This window comes from Lithobates pipiens, unplaced genomic scaffold, assembly GCF_037356315.1.
Source record: "Lithobates pipiens isolate NorthernLeopardFrog02 unplaced genomic scaffold, aLitPip1_a1.2 Scaffold_22, whole genome shotgun sequence".
NCBI classification, from domain to species: Eukaryota; Metazoa; Chordata; class Amphibia; order Anura; family Ranidae; genus Lithobates; species Lithobates pipiens.
This window is the reverse complement of record NW_027507784.1, coordinates 161216792-161241190: the sequence shown is the minus strand read 5'-3', so window position 1 is coordinate 161241190 and position 24399 is coordinate 161216792. Positions and strand designations below refer to the sequence as shown.

Sequence of the window (24399 nt, the reverse complement as noted above, 5' to 3'; positions counted from 1 at the left end):
ATGATAACTTCTGACAAGCTCTTCATCAACTGTGATAAAACCAGGCTGAAATTTGTGTCAGGGTGGGTGCTATAAAAGATTAGCAGAGAGCTAGTCTATTCACAGCACAGCTCTGCATTGTTTCTTCCTTTTTCTGCCCATGTGGAGAGAGGGTGTGTTCCTTTCCTCCAATTAGCTGTCTCCCAGTGTATGGCAAAAATTCACACCCACAGATGAATCAGGAAGATACAATTTTAACAGGATGTGCACTTTCTAAACAGTATGTAAAGCTGAAGACAGCAGATATACAGTAAAACTTATGTAGGGAGATTTTTTTATTCTCTGTGTATCATCTGAGGCTGTTCACTTCTGACAAGCACTCCAACACATGAGATAAAAGCAGCTGAAAATGTGTGTCAGGAATGGAACTTGAGATAGATTGGCAAGGAGCTTGTCTATTCACAACGCAGCTCTGCATGTTTCGTTACATCTGCCTATGTGTCAGGGGCGGCTCATCCATTAAGGGCGCACAGGCGCCACCCCCCACGGGCATATGGATTCCAATGTGGGAGGGGCTCTAATAGGCTTCAATATAGGGTGGGCTTGGATTGCAGAGTGCGATCCGATCCCACCCAGGTGTGTTTCAACAGCAAATTAATATTCACTACTGTAACACTGATCCTCCTCCCGACCAATCAGGAAGCCGGTTTTGCCACTGTTCACCTGATTGGCTGAAAGAACAGGTGATCCTATTGGACGCCTAGGAGGAGGGGAGAAGCTGGAAGCCGCCATGAAGAAGAAGACACGGAATCGATGCAGCACACTGCCTGCCACCTGCCGATGGGGTAAGTGACAGACTGACCGGCAAACGGGGATGGGGTGGGTGGTGGTTTGCCACCCGCCCCCCCCCCCCCCCAAGAAAAGAAACACCAACTAACACGGCTATGTGGAGGGCGAGTGCCTTTCCTCAAATCAGCCCACACACAGTGTATGCCCAGAATCACCTCCCACTGCTGAAACAGGAATAAAAATGTCTAACACGATGTGCAGTAATATAGAAAGCTGAAAACAGCAGATACACACGCAAAACTTATGTAGGGAGATTTGTTTAATCTCTGTGTATCATCTGAGGCTGTTCACTTTGCTGCGTATATGTGAGGGTTTACATCCAAAAAAAACTTTTGGGTTCAGTTACCCCAGCACCTGTACTTACCTGAGTACCATTTCGATCCAGCAATGTGCATGAGAGCAGCGGTTCTCTTGGTTCTCTCTCTCCTCATTGGCTCACACAGCAACGAGAAACATTGGCTTCTGCTCCTTTCAATCACAGCCAGTCAAACAATGGAGAAAGTGTGTGGTCAGACCCGAGCCCACTCCGTGTGTTAATGGGGACACAGCTAGTGGCTTGGCAGTGAACCTGCTTGAGTGCCCCATAGCAAGACACTTGCTATTGGGGTCACTTGGCAGGGAAGGAGGCGTCGGGACTGTCAACTGGGGACCCAAGAAGAAGAAGATTGGGGATGCTCGGTGCAAAACCATTGCACAGGGCAGGTAACTATAACATGTTTGTTAATATTAATAAATATATATATATATATATATATATATATATATATATATATATATATATATATATATATATATATATATATATATATTCCCTTTAGAATCACTTTAAGCTTGCATTTTTTTCAGTTATTTTAATTAGTCCAGTTGTTTCCTGTATGCCATGCTGCTTAATGAGAAGGAGTAATATTTTGCACTCATGGCGTCTGATGCATCTGACCAAGCGTGCATGTGCTGCTGCTGCCCAGGCAGGTGAGAGGCTGAATTAAAGCTTCAGAATTAAGAGCCGTTAATAGCAGTTCCTGAGAACACAAGAAAATTGACATGACCTCTTTTTACTGCGTAAGGTTGCTGCCCTTTCCAGCAGTGAAGAGGTAAATAATGAAACCCTCCATCAAATACTTCTGTGAATAGTGATCAAAAGTTGGTCAAGCATGCCAGCTTCTCCATTATATAGAAATTTTCATTTCAATCCCTTTGCTCAATGAGATCTATTAGTTTTGCTGCAATGAACTGTCAAGTAATACCATTAGCCTCAAAAAATGCACTAAATGCCACTCAGATTTTGTAATAGCTACTTTAAACTGCTCTTGCCTCAACAAAACCTATGTTTTTCATTTTTTCTTTTACAGCGAGTTGACAAGAAAGGTAGAGATTTCAGGGGACAGAGGGCCTTTGGGGATACATGTTGTGCCGTTTTATTCCTCTCTTAGTGGACGGTGAGTTACATGATAAAAAAAAAAAAGATAAACCAACAAATTGAGTGAGTCTGTTTTTGTATGCTCCATTGATTTATTGCCTCACTAACCAGGCTTGAAGAACACCTATCATGCTGAATGACATCCCTATTTACTTTTATTTAATAAAAGTATCCAAAGTGTTAACTTTTAACAGACTGATAATTCATTACCAGGTACCAGCATTTTGGTGCAATGGACATTACCACTTCCTATTGCAGTTAGCAGGGTCTCCTTTGCAGTAGTGAGACCCACTAACCCTAATGCTTTGGTTAAATACAGATAAATTGGATGTCAGCGACTTACAAATTCTTTTATTTCCTATGTTACTATGGAATCCAGCAAAGATTTTCACTGTCCTTGTTAACCGCTTGAGCCCTGGAAGATTTTACACCCTTGCTGACCAGAGCACTTTTTGCTGTTGGGCACTGCATCCATTAGCTGAAAATTGCATGGCCGTGCAATGTTGTACCCAAACAAAATTTACATCCTTTTTTCTCACAAATAGAGCGTTCTTTTAATGGTATTTGATCATCTCTGTGGTTTTTATTTTTTGTGCTATAACCCAAAAAAGGTGACAATTTTGAAAAAAAAAAACACAATATTTTATACGTTTTGCTATAATGAATATCCCCATTTTTTAAATTTTTTGAACAATTTTTTTCTCAGTTTAGGCTGATATGTATTCTTCTACATAAATTTGATAATAAAAATCACAATAAGCATATATTGATTGGTTTGCACAAAAGTTATAGTGTTGTAGCGTCTACAAAATAGGGGATACATTTATAGCATTTTTATTATTATTATTATTTTTTTTACTAGTAATGGTGGCGATCTGCTATTTTTATTGGGACTGCGACATTATGGCAGACACATCAGAGAATTTTGACACATTTTTGGGACCATTGGGATTAATACAGCAATCAATGCAATACAAATGCATTGATCACTGTAAAAATGTCACTGGCAGTGAAGGGGTTAACACTAGGGGCAATCAAGGGGTTAATTGTGTTCCCTAGTGTGTGTTCTAACTAAAGGGGGGAAGGGACTGACTAGAGATGATAGATCACTGTTCATACAGTGCCTTGCGAAAGTATTCGGCCCCCTTGAACTTTTCAACCTTTTGCCACATTTCAGGCTTCAAACATAAAGATATAACATTTTTATTTTTTGTGAAGAATCACCAACAAGTGGGACACAATTGTGAAGTGGAACGAAATCTATTGGATAATTTAAACTTTTTTAGCAAATAAAAAACTGAAAAGTGGTGCATGCAAAATTATTCGGCCCCTTTACTTTCAGTGCATCAAACTCACTCCAGAAGCTCAGCGAGGATCTCTGAATTATCCAATGTTGTCCTAAATGACTGATGGTGATAAATAGAATCCACCTGTGTGTAATCAAGTCTCTGTATAAATGCACCTGCTCTGTGATAGTCTCAGGGTTCTGTTGAAAGCGCAGACAGCATCATGAAGACCAAGGAACACACCAGGCAGGTCCATAATACTGTTGTGGAGAAGTTTAAAGCCGGATTTGGATACAAAAAGATTTCCCAAGCTTTAAACATCCCAAGGAGCACTGCAAGCGATCATTTTGAAATGGAAGGAGTATCAGACCACTGCAAATCTACCAAGACCTGGCCGTCCCTCTAAACTTTCAGCTCAGACAAGGAGAAGACTGATCAGAGATGCAGCCAAGAGGCCCATGATCACTCTGGATGAACTGCAGAGAACTACAGCTGAGGTGGGAGAGTCTGTCCATAGGACAACAATCAGTCGTAGACTGTACAAATCTGGCCTTTATGGAAGAGTGGCAAGAAGAAAGCCATTTCTCAAAGATATCCATAAAACGTCTCGTCTAAAGATTGCCACAAGCCACCTGGGAGACACACCAAACATGTGGAAGAAGGTGCTCTGGTCAGATGAAACCAAAATTTAACTTTTTGCCCACAATGCAAAAGGATATGTTTGGCGTAAAAGCAACACAGCTCATCACCCTTAACACACCATCCCCACTGTCAAACATGGTGGTGGCAGCATCATGGTTTGGGCCTGCTTTTCTTCAGCAGGGACAGGGAAGATGGTTAAAATTGAGGGGAAGATGGATGCAGCCAAATACAGGACCAATCTGGATGAAAACCTGTTGGAGTCTGCAAAAGACATGAAACTGGGACGGAGATTTATCTTCCAACAAGACAATGATCCCAAACATACAGCAAAATCTACAAAGGAATGGTTCACAAACAAACATATCCAGGTGTTAGAATGGCCAAGTCAAAGTCCAGACCTGAATCCAATCGAGAATCTGTGGAAAGAGCTGAAAACTGCTGTTCACAAATGCTCTCCATCCAACCTCACTGAGCTCGAGCTGTTTTGCAAGGAAGAATGGGCAAACATTTCAGTCTCTCAATGTGCAAAACTGATAGAGACATACCCCAAGCGACTTGCAGCTGTAATCACAGCAAAAGGTGGCTCTACAAAGTATTAATGCAAGGGGGCGGAATAATTTTGCACGCCCCACTTTTAATTTTTTTATTAGTTAAAAAAGTTTCAAAAATCCAATAGATTTCGTTCCACTTCACAATTGTGTCCCACTTGTTGGTGATTCTTCACAAAAAATAAAAATGTTATATCTTTATGTTTGAAGCCTGAAATGTGGCAAAAGGTTGAAAAGTTCAAGGGGGCCGAATACTTTCGCAAGGCACTGTACCTATGCATTTGTGGAACCAACTATTATTTTTGAGTATATAACATTTATCGTATAAAAAAATAAACATACAGTATATCTAAAAAAAAATAATAATCAGTGTAGAAGTACCCCATAGGGACTGCTGGATAGGGTAGTCTATTCTTTGCCTCAACTTTCCAAGAACCTCAGCCCCTCTGACATACCAGGATGAGTGTACAAATATGCAATATTAACAGGAAATCATTGATTGTAATACTTGGTATCCAAAAGAAACCATGTGCCAAACCAAGCAGTAAAGGCAAACTTAGTATGTTGTCACCCAATATGGTTGGTAACAAGGCGATGATAAAATTGATTAACAATGATGATAACACAATTTAGCATACAAAGTGATTAACAGTAAGGACTAGGCGTTAGATGACATTTTCCATCCATATTAGCTTAGATAGTAGAAAGGCCACCTGAAGTGTAGCAGTGAGCTGTAGTAAAGTGTAATCTACTGAGTCTTTTAACTATACTGCCAGAGTGCATTTTTGGCGGCAATGCTAGTCACCGACCAACTAGGTATGCACTTCCCAAAATAAAAGGAGGATGGTAATGGAGGGGGCAGGGGAACAAAGGGTACTTGCAGAAAATGTATTACGAAATGGGCAGTGCTTTGACATGTTCTTATGCCAGCTATCATTGGGGCCATATGAGAACATCTTTGCACTTAACGACTGTCCCAATTAACCTGCATGCAGTATAGGTTTGGTATAGTTTCGGCACAGGTGCTGGGTAAATGTGGTTCAGATGCAGTAAATGTTCAGTATAGGTGCTGCCTAGGTTTGGAAGAAGTGTGGTATAGAATGCAGTACAGGTGCGGTATGGATTAGGTACACTTTGTGTCCTGCACTTCAGTGGCTCAATTGCTGCTAATATTAGCAGGGAGAGGATGGGTCAGCATAACATCAATATCTCAGTAAAGGGAAAAGAATATAAGGCAGTGTCTCCTTCTCCATATTGCTGCTGTAACTCAGCACTTGGCTACATAACATATATATATATATATATATATATATATATATATATATATATATAATACATATATATGCCCGGGGCAAGATTACATATGATGCTGCATTATGACCTGCATATATTTTGTCTTTACAAATTTTTGCACTTTGTGAGACTAAGGCCGCGTACACACGGGCGGATTGTCTGCCCAACTAAGTTCGTCAGACAATCCGACAGACAGTCCGTTCAAAATTTGAATGAACGGACACACACGATGAGCAGACAGTCCGCTGAAAGCGTGCGTGATGACGTGTACAGCACGTACGACGGGACTAGAAAAACGACGTCCTATACACTGCAATGCAACCTTCGGCCGTGTAAATCCTTTCTGAGCATGCGCCAAACTTAGTCCGTCCAACTTGCCTACACACGAGCGGACTGTCCGCTGAAACCAAGTTTGGACGGACAAAATCAAGTTTGAACGGACAAAATTACGGAAATTCCATAAGACTTTGTTCGTCAGACAGTCCGCTGAAAAAGTCCGCTGAAGCCCACACACGAGCGGATTGTCCGCTGAAACACGGTTCAGCAGACTAAGTTGGACAGACAATCCGCCCGTGTGTACGCGGCCTAACAGCAGGGGTTAGCCACAGCTTTCCCATTCACAACAATCATGTTCAGTGGTTTCTTACTCATTACTATGGATGCAGGTACTACAGATGCAGTTGCCTCTCTACACTCTTCATAAAAGCTCTAAGCAGGCATGTTCTTTAAAAAAAACCTGACATTACATTTCTGACCAGTGTAGATAATTATTTTCTTGGCCAACTTGTAATCCTTTCTGCTAGTTATTATTTAGAAATTGGTAATTTACTTAATATGAATTTGTAGGGCGTGGCCTGGAGTGGCATGAAATAGGACGCTGGTGACCTGAGTTCCGTCAGTTTCATATCTTGGAACAATGATCCTGAGACCATGACAGCCACAGATTGCCCAATTCCTACAGCCAGACCTCACAGAGCCTCCCTGGATCATGTCCAAGCAAAAAAAGCTAACGGACGCAGTGGCCAAACTAGATAAATACTGCAGATTAGACCAGGACCCCCTGGAGTAAGATGGAGGCACCACGCTGCCAGAGTGGACTACAGCGGGAGCAGATAAAGCTAGAGTGCTGGACATCATCACAGCATGCCAAGAGGATATCACATCCTGCCAAACTACCCTGACGGCCAGGATTGAAGAGGTAAAAGTGGGCATATCCCTTGTAAGGCAGGACTTCCAGAAGCTGAGGGATAGAGTCACTGACACAGAGACATGTCTGAGCAATGTTGAAGACTCCCTCCTCCCATTACAAAACACCTCTGACAGCATGCAACTCCAAGTCAATCAACTACCGCAGAAGCAGGATGAAATTGAGAACAGGCTGCACCGATGTAACTTACGCTTTATCGGACTGCCTAAGGGGGTGGAGGGAGCGGCCCCCCCCCCGCCACATTTCTGGAGAAGTTACTGTGTGACACGTACAGTAAGTAGGCATTTTCCCATACAATCATCGTAGAAAGAGCCCCCCCCCCCCATATGTGGGGCTCTTTCACCCCACCAGTGGGGGCACCACCCTGCATGTTTATAGCAAAATTCCTCAACTACAGAGACAATATCCTCCGTCTAAGTAGAGAGAAGGGGAATATCCCATTTGGCAATAAAATAATTGCTTTCTTCCCAGATTTTTCTGCTGATGTGCAGTGCAGACGCAAACATTTTACAGACGCCAAGAGGCGACTCCACATCAAACATATTAAATATGCAATACTCTTTCCGGCATGCCTGAGAGTGGAAGGAGGCGACAAAGTATACTACTTTGAGGATCCGCAACCATCACCTGGCTTAAAAAGCAGGGCGCTCACAGCTAAGTACCCCCATAACCTTCCATTTATGTCTATTACTCACTGGCTGCCTCTTCTTTGTTTCTAAGGCTTCTGAGCATTGGGAAGTATGCCCTCTTTATATCAGTTTTACTGTACACTGCTGAATCTGCCCTTGCACCAGCCTCCTCCTAAGAAACATGCCTGTAATGCCATGCTATCCATCATGACTTAATATCATAGGTGGAGGGGGGCAGGATCCTGCTTCACATCTGAACTTTAGCCTCATTGAACTGTATCTAAATGGAGTGTCCTTGATGCCCACATGAAAACCATCACTAGAGGCTGCTGCTGCTCAACTATTGAGACAACCCTCACAATTGAACCTTCTGCAAGGAAGACATTTAAACCCCCCAGCTATTTCAGGGACAGACCATCTTTGTATTATCCTCCATATGTTATTTGTATTGTTTGAAGTCCTTCCCGGCGGAAGACACATCACTGAAGAGCTCACTTCTTTCAGTGAGCATAGTCTTGTTTCCTTAAACAGCAAAGTTTCATCTTTCCTTACTACACTTGTGACCTGTGTTGGAACATATTGCTAGGCATGCTGATTCTTGCATCCTATCAACTTTGTATTAATGGGCCTATGGGTTTTAGCTAGCCCCATATACACATCATGGCCTTTTTATATATATATTTTTTACAGGTTGGACTATGTTATACAATTGTTGGAAATCTGGGAATTATGCCCGCACAAGTTGGGGACAGTGCAGGGCAGGGAAGGGGGGTTATGTATTTTAAGCTGTTTAGAGACGTGCACATGGGCTACACGCAGGGCAGAGAAAAATGGTACTGTAAAAAATCAGAAATGTTGTTGAAAGTTTCCATATTGTAGATTGGGAAGGGATCTGAGCACCCTGGTGCCTCAAAACGTTTTTTATTTGCCCTATGGCCCCCTAAAGTTCCTTGCCTGGAATGTCCGGGGCATGAACTACAAAATTAAATCTTTTTCCTTAAAAATAAAACAACGAACCAACATTTTAGTACTGGTAGAAACACATATCTCAAACGAATTAAAGATAGCCTTTAAATGCACTTGGAGAGGATGGGCATATCACCCCGTATTTACCACCCACTCTCGAGGAGTTTCCATTCTTGGAGCAAAATCCATCTATTTTGAGCTCCAGGGTTCTGAGATTGACCCACTAGGCAAATATGTGTTTTTTGCATGCAGCTATTTACGAGGGAACCAATTGTACTGCTGCCTTTTTTATGTACCTCCACCATTCAATTCCACAATTTTGACCAACTGATTCAGCTACATGGCACTTCACTCCTCAGTACTGGTAGTGTGGCTAGGTGACTTTAACATGACACTCAACCCCACTTTGGCAAACACCATACAACCCTCCATTGCAAAACCAACCTCAGTCTACACAATTTGCCAGACTTGTAGCTGACTTTAATCTTGTAGACACTTGGAGAGCTGTACATCCCAATACTTGGGCCTTCTCCTGTTTCTCCTCCACACACCACTTCATGTCCAGAATAGATCTAATCGTCATCTCCAGTTCACTTCTCCCCAGATTGCAGGATGCTGACATCTCCTCAAGAGTGCTCTCGGATCATAGTTTTTGCAGGACCACACTAAAACAGCATTCACGACCACCCTCCAGCCGTGTGGCGGTTAAACTCTTTCTGGCTTACACTACTACCTGAGGATGATGATGTCATGGTAGACTGGAGACAATTGTTCTCAGATAATGAGCAAGACAGCCTCACCCCATATTGTTTGGGATGCCTTTAAGACCCATATTTGATTCACTCTTGTTAAGCACATCAATATATTAAGAAGAACCTCTGAGACAGACATGCAACAGGTGACTGACTTGCTATCTGCGTAGAGAGCATTCTTGGATGATCCCACCGAAGACCAGACAAACAGTCTTAAACTACACTCTAGGATAGTCACACAACTGCAATATGAAAAGTCTAAATGTAATCTGTTATTCCACAAACAAAAATCATTTGAACATGGGGAAAGAGCCTGTAAGATATTAGCCGACCTGGTGCACTGTGAGGAGAGACCACTGGTGGTTTTCCTCCTTCCGATCCAGTGGAACCGAGTTAGTGACTACTGCACTCTTTAGAGACTTTTTTGCCACACTCTACACATCCACGGTTTCAAATGACGATACAGCCATGGAAGCTTTCCTCAACGAGGTACAGATTCTTCAACTAACCGAACAACAGAGTTAGAACAACCATTAACAGCAGAAGAGATAGCTGAAGCCAAAACTAAATCCCCCCGATCAAAATCACCGGGCTCTGACGGCCTCCCTGTTGAACTGTTCTCTACATACTCAGAATTTTTAGTCCCTTAACTCCTAAGACTATATAACCACCATATACCAACTGCCAAACCTGTTAAGGACCCAAACCTCCCCAAATCATACCACCCCATATCTCTGTTGCAGGTGAATGTCAAGATCTTGATTAAGATCCTTGCACCTGCCTTAACACAGTTATTTTATCCTTGATAAATGAGGATCAGTTGGGCTTTATGCCAGGTAAGAATATGTCCTTTAACCTCAGAATATCATTTATTAACCTGCAAACTCCACATGAAAATGTGGGATCCAGAATGGTCATCGCCTTAGATACCGCCAAGCCGTTTGACTCAGTAGAGTGGCGCTATCTGTGGACCTGCTTGGGAAAATACAGGTTAGGGCCTAAATGTTTTCAAGTGGGTGTGATTACTATACCAGGCCCCTAAGGCTAAAATGCTGGTAAATGGATGGAGCGCAGATAAATTTCCCCTCACTAGGGTTACACGGCAGGGATGCCCTCTGTCCCCACTACTGTATGCACTTGCGGCAGAACCGTTAGCAATATTGAAACACTCTCACCCTAATATAGTAGAACTGCAAGTAGGACACATGACCAGAAATGTCAGCACCTATGCTGATGACACCCTATTATACTTGGATGGCTCAACAGAGGCCTTAAACACAGCCCTGGCCCTGATAGAATTATTTGGCTCCTTCTCAGGCCTCAGAATCAATTGGGATACATCCCAAATACTCCCCCTAGACAGTTTCCCAGTAACCCAGGATCAGGCCACCTTACCCTTACAAAGAATGGATTAAATTAAATACTTAGGAATACAGATCACTCGAGACCCTGCAGACTACCACACACTCAATATAAAACCCGTATTTGAAATGCTAAAGCGCAAAACTCAGATCTGGGCCAGGCTCCCAACAGGAGTTATGAGACATACCGTATAAATCTTGTGAAAATGGTATTGCTGACCAAAATTCTTTATATACTATGGCTCGCTCCGGTATAAGCACTTCAAATCTATGGAAGTGATACTTAAACCATTCATATAGGGAAAGAGTAAACATAAACTACCCTAGGGCAAATTGAAAAACCCCACAGACCTGAGTGGGATGGCGCTACCGAACTTTAATGTGTATTACTTAGCGGCACAGCTTTCGCAACTATTCGATATTGATAAAACAGATAGAGCTAGATTCTTAAATTTTCTGTGCCCCAAATGGACACACCCAACAGGAGTATCCTTTGTTGCAATCACAGGGAGTATGAGAGGTGTAGAGGCAGCAGGGCCACAAACATCAATGCTATACCACTATAGGCACTTATGGGACATCGTAACGGATAAACTCAAACTGCCCTAGATACACAGCCACACACCGATATGGCACAATGTGACCCTCCCTAAATTTAAATCTATCCCTGACTCTTATATATGGAGCTCTAGGGGAATTTTTTTCCTGTCCAACCTAAATCTTGATGGCGAAATTAAGCATTTAGACAGACTTAGATCTGAGTTTGAGTTACCGACTCGCATGCTCTTTAGATACTTAAAAAATTGACACGCCTTCAGAGCACAGTTCCCGACTGGTATCCCCCAACTGGACAACTGGATCTATATACTCCAACGTTCTTACCTCACCCCTCTTAAAATATCCAGGTACAAACAAGACCAACTGCTTTATGCTCAATGTGTAACCAGGAAACTGGAACATTTTATTATTTAATTTGGAGTTGCCCTAGGTTACAAGGCTATTGGACACAAGTTGTACAGTTCTTACATGATAAAATGCCCCCACCCCCTTACACTGCACCCCAAAACCTCGCCTGCTGGGGATATACCCAGAGCCAGATATGAACATATTCACTAAAATCTTTCTAAATGAAACACTCTTTTTTTCTGCACGGAATGTCCTGGCAAGGCAATGGATGAGTACCAACACCCCAGAGTTCAGTACATGGGTAGCAGAAGTGAATAATAGCTTACCATATAAAAAAACTCATATACACAGAGGATGCCCGTCAACATATAATAAAATGTGGGATAGGTGGCTACAAGCCACAGAAACCCCTAGTTAGCAAGGCGAACCTTCCCTCTCATACCTGACTACTGCTCTCCACCAGCATTTTTGCTATTAGATGGAATCTGAGTGATGAGAACACATGTCAACGATGTACCATGATTACTATCATTAATACCTGTTCTGTTATATGTGTAAATGCTTGTCTCAGCATGTAGTATAATATACACAAGATGTCTGTTAAGAGATAACTGTTGGTAAGATCGTTAATGCATAGTTGACATTTATCATGCATATATTCTATTTGTAAATTGTTGTTTTTGTTACAGTTTAAAGTAAAAAAAAATGAATTTGTATTTTTATTCGTTTAATCCTGAGGGGGTATACACATCCCTGTCAGATTGTACAGCCAAGCCAGGGACTTTTCTTTTGATGCAGTTAAGCAATAAAGCTTTGTCACTGGACAGTGAACAAAGAAGCAACAGCAGTTCACCCAGCTATGTACTCCTGCCAGCACATGAGAATGCCATACATTTGCATGGCCCTTAGTGCAGACACTTCCTGTTTCATTCTGAGTGCTGCTGTACAGATGATTTCAGGAAGCTTATACAAAGTCGGTTGTAGGTTGTTAATACTAGTTGTATTTCAATTTACCTTTATTTTTTTTTATTGAATGCATGACTGCATTAATTTTACTTTCTATAACTGCCTGGTACTCAGCTTTAAATGTTGCGCTTTTTCATTTAATAACTAAGGGCTTGTTTTCATTGAACACAATGGAATTTGCCTGTGCTTATGTGTTGTGTAGTAAGTAGTACATTATGAAATAGTCCTGTATGCTTAATTTAAAGTACTTTTATCTGCATTTTGCCATTCAAGTGAATTGACTGATCTCTTTATTTAGTGCAAAAGGCAACAACCCATATGTCCAATTTATTCATTGGTGTTGTATAAAGTGACAATTATGAAAAAAAAAGTAAATGATCTTAAAGGTGAAGTTTAGGTATGCACAGTTTTGCTTGGGGCAATGTAAATATTGTGACAGTGTGAAGCCCTGCCACTGAGAGAATGGATATAAAAATAATAATAATAAATCTCACTAATGCAAGTGTGGGGCTCCAGAGAGTGGTGTGAACTCTGGGTTTTGTAATCCAGGAGTAGGTCCTGGAGCTCAAAGGCTTTAAAGTTTTTTGAGTCGGATGAACGCTTTAATCCTGTGTCCAGGTCTTAATGGAGACCTACAGACCATGTGAGTACACAGGTGTGCATATTTGTTATAAATCAGGTGCTGGCCACAGCTCAGAGCCTTTATTTGGAGTGATCCAGCTACTTGGGTGACAATACTCCATGTGGAACAGATTCCCTACCCGCAGGACTGGGGGACTTGGGACAGCTGAGCAAGTCTGCAGAACTTAGAGAACTGAGGCAACTAACAAGTCCAGGGGACTGGGGGGGGGGGGGGTCTATAAGTCTTGGAAGAGAGCTCAGGATGCCAGGAGAAGCCTATCTAGTGGCCAGGAGTGTGCCCGTGATGTGAGGTGCTGTAACTAAGGCTCGGGTCACACCTATGCAGTTACGTATAGAGCATTTCTGCAGTGAATTTTGCTGTGCGTTTTGCATATTTGCACATAAAATTTTACCACAATTTTGCAACAATTTGCATTTCACTTTTTTTTTTTTTTTCAATCGTGTTAAGTTTTTTAAAAAGAAAAAAGTGAAACACAACAAAAAGCATTCAGTATATGTATTGACAGTAGGCAAGTTACATTGTGGTTGGTCTATGAAGTAAAAAAGAAAAGGGCCTATATGTTGAGGGGAAATGTTAGGCCTCGATAGCTACGAGTGTTAAGACCTTTCATAATCTCTCTCAATGGTTAGAGGGGCTTATGGTAGCAGGTAAGATCGAGGGATATACATATCTCCTCAAGGTGGGAGAAGGTACCATGAGCTTGAGTAGAAGGTATTCCATCCTTCTACCTTAGCCTATTGCCTGCTTTCAGTTCTTATAATTTACACAGTAGCACTCATAGGAGCCTTAAAGCAGACCTTAAGTCATTTTTTTCAACTTTACATCTATTAAATCCTCTGCCCTTGTTTTAATTGTGGATAGTAAAACATTTTTTTCTGCCAGAAAACACTTTATACAGCCCACTTCCTCTTTCTTGTTTGGTCATTAGCCTAGGCTTATGACATCATTCACAGCTCTCCTTCTCTCACTCTTGTGAGAGTTTGCCAGGAAGGGAGGGAGGATGAGTCATATGAGGGCCAATGAGAGCTGCAGAGCTGGATGTGTGTCTTTGTGTGAATTCAGGAAGTGAACAGGCAGCAGCTTCAGCTGCCCACAGTTATAATGGTTGCTGCCAGACTCGGTGGAGGGAGATTTCTACAGAATATTTGGCAAGTACTGAATCAGTTTATATAATATAATATACAACGTGATCGGCAAATATGTTTTTATTACAAATTATGTGAGCAGACTGCAGTTCCTCTTTAAGTATATTTAAAGCAGAGTTCCGCCTGCAAAAAATAAATAAAAAAAATACTGCAGCTGCTGACTGTTAAAATAAGGACACTTACTTCCAGGGTGCCCACAATGTCCTCACCCAAAGCTGACCCATCCCTCAGCTCCGGGTTTAGGCGTCGGCATCTTAAGTAAGGGAACCAGGAAGTGAAGCCTTGCAGCTTCACAGCCGGCTTCCCTACTGTGCATGCGCGAGTCGCACTGCGTGTCCTGACTGGTCCCTGCTGTGTTCTGGAACCTGTGTGTCTCCCAGAAGACAGCGGAGGGCGGAGGAGAGCCCTGACATGGCGTAGATCACCATGGATATTGTGGCGATCTTTCGCCAGAAGTGGGAGCTAATACATGTATTAGACTGGTATTTGCTCCCTCCTCCCCCCTGAAAGGTCTCAAATGTGACACCAGAGGGGGGAGGAACAGGATAAGTCTAAGTTCCATTTTTGGGTGGAACTCTGCTTTACTAATAAACATATGTTTCTTAACATAGAAAGAAATTAGGCATTAAAAAACATGGCTAATATGGAAAAAGACAAAAAAAAAAAGAAGAAGAAAAAATTACAACATGGGCCTGTTGACAAGATGTCCGATACTATATAAAGCAATAGGGGTTTTAACCTCCCTGGTGGTATGATTATTTCAGATTTTAGGTGCTGAAAGTGGTACCATTATTTTGCATTGGAATTTTGCGTTTTATATTGTAGGCCTGTAATTCTTAGAAATAACTCAATTAAATCTGTCCAAACAAGAGTCTAGTAGACTAGTAGACATCCCGGGTATGATGAAGTTTGAAACACAAAATCATAAACTATAATATAGTAAATAACTATAAATAATTATAACAAATAATTAAAATTATTCAATAATGTAATCAAATAAAAAACACTGAAATTTGCTCAGTTACATAATTGTCGCTGTCATTACTTTTAGTGTTTGATGATGAATTTCCCCACAAAACACTATCGCTCAATTCTGCAAGTGATTCTAATTTTATTATCACTGTTTTCTAGCTGGTCTAAAAGCACTTTTAGCACGTAAACTGACATTTTTTGGTTTGCTATAGATAATCTCCAGTTTCCTGGCAGAAAGAATAGTATTTATAATATAAAACTGCATGCAGGACACTGGACAAACCACTAGCGACAAAGGGGATGTGTAATTATTTGATACAGTACTGAAATCTGTAAGATTACGGTATACTGTATCTATACTGTGTTTCTTACTTTTTGAATTTGGAGCCAAACTCTGTCCCCGTGCGTCGCAGCACTCGCAGGGAACGGCACTGTGACAGATTGAGCGAGACATGCCAGCTCGCAGATCACAATGGGGAGAAATCACAGGATCCAGGGGACAAGGTAAGTAACCTCTACATGGATCCCGAGTCTGGCTCGGGGGTTACCACTTTTGGTACTGGAATCTCACTCCGAGCCAGACTCGGGAATACCGCCATGGAGGTTAAGGTCAGATAATAGAATTCTAGAATTGTCCAATTTGTTGTTGGGTAGATAAAAAAAAAAACACAAAACACAAATTGCGCCAAAAACACACTACCTGCTTTTCTGCAGCTTCTCCATTTGAAGTCTATTGAACCAAAAACACACCAAAAACAAAACAAAAAAAACAAAAAAAAACACTGTTTTGCACTTTAAAAAAAAGTCCCTGTCCCTTTCCAAAAATGCAGCAGCTAAAAAAGGTATAGATGTGAATGTATCCTATAGGAAACCTTGTTAAATGGACTGTAGTGTGTTCTGCAAAAAAGCATTAAAAACACAAAGGTGTGAACCGAGCCTAAGGCTCAATGTGCCTGAAGAATCTGGGATACCAGAGACGAGAGTAGTGGTGCTGCTGCTGAAGAGAACCAAGTGACTTAGTATTTTTCATTACCTGTTTGCTTTTTTTTTTTTTTTTTTTTTTTTGAATAAATTTTTATTGAAAAAGTGTTAGAATAGTACATAAAATCATCATCAGCAGATACAAGTGTTTTCTTGTTTATATAAGTACAGTGTACAAAAGTAGACTATAACACAAGACGAGACTCTCATCATCTTGAAGGCGTGTAAAAGAAAAGAAAGGAAAAACAAAAGACTTAAAAACTTGAACGAGAGCGGACGCTAATCCACTCCCTCATAGGATTAGACAGACATGAGGAGACTATAACTGGATGGATCTAACTAGCCCGGAGGCTCTAAAATTAACCTCATGGAACTAACCAAATATGGCAAAAACAGGAGAGGGGATGGGAAAAGGGGTGGGGGGGGGGAAGTGGGCTTAGGTCCAATACTCCATTGAAGGAAGACATCCAATAGTGGAAGAGTTCATGTTTGATGAGGATCTTTGTACACAAATGAGTGTTTATCAAGGAGCGTACGGTCGTGTGGAGAGAGTTGCATCGAAATAAAAAGGTCCCATCTGTCATGAAAGCGTTTGGAGGCTTTCTGGTGGTCCAGGTTGGCATTAATTTTGTCCCGAAAAAGGAGTTGTAAGAGATCCCTTTCGACCTGTGAAATGGAGGGCGTGGATGCGGAGGTCCAGTTGGCCAGTATGGCCCTTCTGGCTAATAGGAGGCAGATCAAGGACCAGTCCTTTCCCGGTGGGCTGGGGGCGGTTGACCAGGGAAGTAGAGTGTAGTCCCAATGCCCAAAGATGAGGAGGAGCGGATTCTTGGGGAGTTTCAACAGCGTAATCCTGAAGATATAAGCCAGAACTTGATTCCAGAAAGTAGCAATAAAGTTACAAGTCCAGAACCGGTGTACGAGAGAAGGTTTGGGTTGTTGGCACATTGGGCATAGTGACGGGGAGGAAGAGGCCGAAGAATGGTTGGGAGTGGGAAGAAAAGGAATATGGGCGCGGTGGGCGATTTTCAGCTGGGTTTCCCTCCATAATTCATTAGGGATCAGATTGTACACAGAATTGAGGCCTTGCAGGATTTTGTCTACTATGTCCTCCTCTGGAAAGTCCTTCGCCCAATTCAGCACTGATGACGAGGCTAAGGATGGAGTAATTTTCAAAAGTAGTGGTTTGTATATGTCAGAAATTTTGCAGGTGTCATTCCGGATGAGAGTTTCCATGAACGATGTAGTGAATCTGACGGATTCGGTCCTGCAGGTTTTTTGAAGAAAGCTGACACATTGGCGATAATGGAAGTTTGAGGCATCCGGAAGAGAAAATTTTGCTGCTAGGGAGCTAAATGGCATCACCCTGCCAGAATCTGGATCACACATGGAGAAAAATGTAGCAAGACCCTTTTGGCGCCATTCATCGTAAGGTTGTCGTTCCAAACCCGGAGTAAAATTTGGGTTCCCTTGAATTGGAAGAAATTTAGAGATGAAAGGAGAGAGACGGAGACTTTTCCTTACCTCCCTCCAGGCAATGGCAGTGTCCCTCAGCAGGAGGTTGTGTTGGTGTGGAGTTGCTAGAGATTTCCACTTGCAGTGAAGAAGGGCAGTAAGGGAATAGGGATGGACCATTGCCGTTTCCAAGTGAAAATTTGAACATTGGGACTTTTGGGTAATCCAGTCTAAACTCACCCTCAAGAGACATGCTAAATTATACAATCTAACGTTCGGAAGACTAATACCGCCTTCGGTCCTGGGAAGATGAAGTTTCGAGAAGGCAATGCGCGGTCTTTTGTTTCGCCAAAGAAATTTTGATATTGCAGAGTTTAAAATTTGAATATCCTTGTGTCTGATGAGTAAAGGTATCGTTTGAAGAGGGTATAGCAGGCGTGCGAAACTGACCATTTTTATCAGGTGACATCTTCCCAGGAGCGAGAGGGGCAGATCCATCCATTTTTCAAGTTCCAGAGTGAGCTTGTTAAAAAGGGGAGGATAATTCAGATGGTAAAGTGAGGAGGGAAGCTTCCCTATTTTTATACCCAGATAAGTGATGTGTGATTTAGCTATTGAGAAGATGGAATTGTGAGACCAGGCCGGAGGTGGGAGGGAACCGAGGGGCAGTATCTCGCTCTTGGAATAGTTTATGCGTAAACCGGAGCATTTTCGGAATAGATCAAACGTGTTCTTTATCGTGGGCATATCTGCGGAAGGATTTGCGGAGAATATGAGGACGTCATCTGCAAAGAGAGACGTCTTCAGTTGTAGCTCCCCTATCGGAATGCCATGGATTGGGGCTACTGTGGACAAAAACCTAGATAGTGGTTCCAGGGCCAAATTAAAGAGGAGAGGGGATAAGGGGCAGCCTTGTCTCGTACCCTTATGGAGGCGAAATTCATTTGAGAGCAGGCCAGCTGCAACCAATCTGGCGGCCGGAGAGGTATACATAGATTTTACTAGATGTAAGAAAGGGCCAGTGAAACCCATTTTGTTCAGAACCAGAGACAGCCATTCAAAACTAACATTGTCGAAAGCTTTTTCGGCATCAAGAGTAATGATGGCAAAGTCCCCGTTCGGGTTGCATCTAGCGTGCTCTAGTGCCATCATCACCTTTCTGATGTTGATCGTCGCCGTTCTGCCTTTCACAAAGCCTGACTGGGCAGGATGGATCAGAAAAGGGATGATGTTAGCTAGCCTTGTGGCTATGATTTTGGATAAAATCTTGACATCGAGATTTAGGAGCGATATGGGCCTATAAGAGCCTGGTTCTGTAGGTTCCTTCCCCTTTTTTTCTAGAAGTTTTATTATCGCCTGGTTGCCTGTGGGTAGATAGGGGCCCCCTGTCCACATGTGTTGGTACACCCTTTCAAGTGTGGGTGCTAGGAGTGAATTGAGGGATTTATAAAATTCGCCCGTTAGTCCATCTGGACCAGGGGCTTTGGAAGAGGCTAGAGTCCGAATCGTGTTGGTTATTTCCGCGAGAGATATGGGGGCATTTAGGGAGTCTAGTTGTGAGGGGGATATTTGAGTCAGAGTCACTTTGCCTATAAATTCGTGTGCCGTTTGCTCGTCGATAGGGTCGGCCGCATACAAGGCCGTATAGTAGCGCAGCATGGCAGAGTTTATGCCCTGTTGCGACGTCGTTATAGAGCCGTCGGGCTCCCGGATAGCAGGTATGATAGTTGGGCGGTAGGTTCCTTTACATAGTCTGGCTAGCAGTTTACCGGCTTTGTTCCCGAAGTTGTGGAGAGTGGCATCAAAGTGAGCTCTCTTAATCGATTCTAGTGTGTCGGCCCAAGTTTCAAAGGATTGTTTGGCTATTCGCCAAGCTTCCCGGTTTTCAGGTGTGTCATGGGTATAGAGTGTACGTTGAGCCTGATGGAGTCTGGAACTGGCCGTAGTGTAGTTAAGATGTGCATCCTTTTTGAAGGAGGATGCATAAGAGATAATGCGTCCTCGGAGGAAAGCTTTCCCTGCGTCCCATAGCAGATTAGGGTTGTCCGCATGGTCCGCATTAGTTTGTACGTATAAACGCCATTCTTTGGTGATGTAGGTGTGGAAGTCCGCGTTGTGTTGGAGGAAGGCGGGGAATCGCCAAATTTTGGGATTCGGATGGATATCAGGAGTCTCTAGAGATATAGATATAGGAGCATGGTCAGAGATAGCAATATCATGTATCTCCGCGTCCGGGATGAAGGGGAGTAGGTCATGCGAGCTAAATATGTAGTCAATTCTAGTGAATAAGTTGTGTGGATGGGAGTAGAAGGAGAATTCCCTATCAGTCGGGTGGTGTATGCGCCATAGGTCAAGGAGACGAAGGGATTCCATTGTGTCCGCTAACAATGTAGTGTTGGTCGGTGTCAAGGACGAGTCAAGTCGGCGTTTCGAGGATTTATCAGCTAGTGGGTGTATTACGGAATTAAAGTCTCCCCCCACGACTTGAGGTAAGGAGGGGTAGCGCAGGAGCCAGGTGGTCAGTGTGGTGAAGAATTGCTTCGTAGGACTGTTTGGGGCGTATATGTTGGATATCACTACTTCTTTTGTCCCAATGCGGATACGAATAGAGAGCAATCTGCCCTGAGTATCCGTATCCGTTGACAGTATGGTACAAGGGAGATTTTTATGAATAAGGATAAGGACTCCCGCTTTACGGCCGAGAGCTTCTGAGCCCGCCACCGCCCCCACCCAGAGTTTCTTCATCCGAACAAAATCGGTTGAAGAAAGATGTGTCTCCTGAAGCAAAGCTATATCTGCTTTGAGCCGTTTGAGATGGCGAAGAACCTTCATTCTCTTAGCAGGGGAACGAAGGCCCTTCACATTCCACGAAATTATTCGCAGCATGATGGGATTAGGATGGGGATATGGTGTGCTAGTAGTGAAATCATTCGGATGTGTGTGGTTAAATGTAGTGAGCAGTGGTTATCTATACTGGAGCATGAGATCAAAGCCCTAAGAAGGGGGATGATGAGTATGCGTGCACTAGTAGAAAACCTATCGGGTAGAGGAAAAGGAGAGGAGGGGGAAGGATAAAACTGTCGCAGTAGCCAAAGATAAGATAAGCAGAAATAAACATAATCGCTAACCAACTTCTCTTTTTTCCGCATGGGGATCACTGCGAAGACCAGTTCCCATAACCAGCCCTGCATCATGTCAGAGGCTTCCGCCCCTTAGAGATGGAGTATAAGGCAGCGGCAGGGCATGCGGGAGAGCAGCACATGGACGCAGGTCTGCACAAAGAACCCAGGGGGAAGAGGGTACGAATGTGTACAAAAATTAAAATATAGATATCACAAATTAGTGTACATAAGTTGCCATGTTAAGCAAAATACCTCTATAGCCATGAACCACTGAGGAAGGGTAAAAATACAACTAAAATGGAACATAACAAAAAAGTTCGTCAGCAAAGAGTCAGTTCAAGATGTATGCAGACAGAACAACAAGTCTGAACAAGTAGTAACAGATATTACCTGTGAGGTGTGGACTGTCCAGGAGGGAGAGTCCAAAGTTCAGAACACCTTGACCAGGTACGGAGGAAGGCCAAACAGAGCCATAAAGAAAGAAACACTTGTGTGTGGAAACAGCGGGGCCAGTGCGTGCCCCTCAGCGTGTAGTGAGGCCATGATGAGTTGGACCCGAGGCCCTGAAGCGCTTGGGAGAGTCCTTGCGCGGGCTCCTCTGATCCAGGGCCCGGTTGAGTGGTGGGGCCTTAGGTGTGGGGCTGAGGAGGGATCCTGAGCGCGACGATTTCAAGTAGGCAGATGCTTCCTCCGGGTCTTGAAAGGACAGTTGTTCACCGGAGGGTGTTTTGATCCGTAGGGTAGCCGGGAATGCCAATGTGAATTTGAATTGCCGTTGGTGAAGTTCTGCACAAACATGCTGGAAAGCTTTGCGTCGTTTAGAAACATCTACCGAATAGTCGGCGAAGATCAGGATGCGGACTCCTTCTATCTGTAGGGATCTTGCTTGCCGGTATTGTTGCAGTATGGCGGCTTTGTCTGAGTAGTTGAGATATTTGGCTATGATCGGGCGCGGTAACTTGCGTTCTGAGTTGAAAGCCCCCATGCGGTGAGCGCGCTCCACGATACACGGGCCTCCCAGACCCAGAGCTTCAGGGATGCGACGAGCGCATAATTCCATTAGGGCAGATTGATGGAGCGATTCAGGGAAACCTACGAAACGCAGGTTGTTTCTCCTGGACCTGTTCTCGAGGTCATCGAGTTTTTCCAGAATAAATTTGTTCGTTCTGTCCTGTGCATGTTCCAGGGATTGCGTCTGGTAAAGCTCGTCCTCAATGGTGGATATGCGATGCTCTGCTTCATTCAGTCTGGATGCATGTTCCCCCAACTGGGCTTGGACTTTCTGCATACCTGAGCTGACAGCTTTCTCCACTGATGCAGCTATCATAGGGGAGAGGAGAGCAGCCACAGCCTGTGCCAGGAGTTCTGTGTGATGGTCTCGTGGCAGTGGAGGTAAGTGTGGCTGCTGCATGAAGGGAGATGTTTCAGGGCTAGATGGAGGAGGGGGGGCCTGGATCTGTGGTGGTGAAGAGTCACTCATGCTGGATGGATGAGCAGGCCGTTCCCCTACCTCCATAGCAGGCGACGTCTCCTCAGGCTGGGCCGCACAGGCCGGATCCGTGTAGGCCGAAGCCGGGGCCTCGATTTGCGGCTGGGCCGGCCGCGCGGCGGCGGCCGCGTACGATCGCGGCCCGGTTTTTTCGACGAACCGGTCCATCCCGTGGCCGGGGACGTGGAGAAGGCTGGTGGGGCTTTTTGGGGCGGAAAACGCCGATTTTCAGGCCGATGTGGAGGGCGGTTTGCGGGAGCTGTGAGAGGCACAGCTACTCCATGGGGCGCCGGAACCGGAAGTACCTGTTTGCTTTTAATGCCTGCTTGTATTGATTCAAGATGAACTAATGTACCGTAACTATGCAAAAATATGCATACCTAAACTTAAGCTATAACCCCTTGCTTACTGGGCACTTATACCCTCTTCCTTTCAAACACATAGGCTTTTCTTTTGGTAGTAATTAATCTGTTTTATTTATTTTTTATTTTTTGCTAAACAAGCAAAAAAAGACCAAATATAAAAAATAAAAAAAATAAAAAAAAATGTATACATTGTTACAACATTTTGCAATCAGGTATTTTTTTTTTTCCTTCATTGATGTGCTGATGAGGTGGCACTGATAGGCTGCACTGATGGGCACAGATAGGTTGAACTGGTGGGCACTGATGAGGCTGCACTGGTGGGAACTGATCAGGAGGCACTAATGAGGCTGCACTGATGGATGACGCTGATGGGTAGTGATAGGCAGCACAGAGAGGTACAACTGATAGGAGGCACTGATGGGCCCATCACACTGTCACAGGGAGGGGGACCAGGGAGTGTCTGCAGGAGCAGGAACATGTTACATGTTCCACCCTAAACCCGGGCAGAACATGTAACATGTTCTCAAAGGTGTATTTATGCTTTACTGTTGAAGCTTTATGTTCCTCTTTAACCAATTTTTATTCGTTTTCCTACCATATATACTAACTACAGCAGGTAAAATTAATATTGAACACATCACCATTTTTCTAGGTAAATGTATTTCTAAAGGAGCTATTGACATGAGATTATCACCATTGTTGTTGCTAACAACCCATGGAATCCATACATACACAGAAACCAAAATAAATAAATTCAGCAATTAAGTAATGTGTAATAAAATGAAATGACACAGGAAAAAAAGTATTAAACACATGAAGAAATAGAGGTGCAAAGAAGCATGGAAAGCCACAACATCAACTGTTGGGGCCATGATCCAGAATTGGAAAGAACATTATTTCACCATAAACTGTCCACAACCAGGTGCTCCTCACAAGAGTTCTGACAGAGGAGTGGAAAGAATTATCAGAAGAGTGTCCAAGAGCCAAGGACCACTCGTGAAGAGCTTCAGAAAGACCTGGAATTAGCAGGCACAATTGTTTCAAAGAAAACAATAATTAATGCACTCAACTGCCATGGCAAGTTGAAGCTCATTTACAGTTTGCTGCACACTATTTAGGCAAGCCTGTGAAATACTAGGAGAATATAGTCTGGTCAGATAAGACCAAAAGTGAACTCTTTGGATGCCATAATATACACCATGATTGGAGGTCAAATTGCACCCCAGAAATACCATACCAACAAGTTTGGAGGCGAGAACATCATGGTGTGGGGCTGTTTTTCAGAATACAGTACTGGCAAACTTATCATTGAAGGAAGGATGAATGGAAAAATGTACCAAGAAATTCCTGATAAAAATCTGCTGCTATCTACCAGGATGGTGAAGATGAAACAAGGATGGATATTTCAGCAAGACAATGGTCCCAA

General features: G+C 43.2%; 1 protein-coding gene across 2 annotated transcripts in view; it reads left to right on the top strand.

Annotated features, from left to right (window-relative positions):
- The window catches only part of PARD3B (par-3 family cell polarity regulator beta), a 2156380-nt gene that overhangs the window by 490879 nt on the left and 1641102 nt on the right, over positions 1-24399 (top strand). For both annotated transcript variants that reach the window (XM_077448525.1, XM_077448526.1), the window contains exon 6: positions 2178-2264. In XM_077448525.1, coding sequence (XP_077304651.1) covers positions 2178-2264 — 87 coding nt within the window. The remainder of the gene's footprint in view (positions 1-2177; positions 2265-24399) is intronic.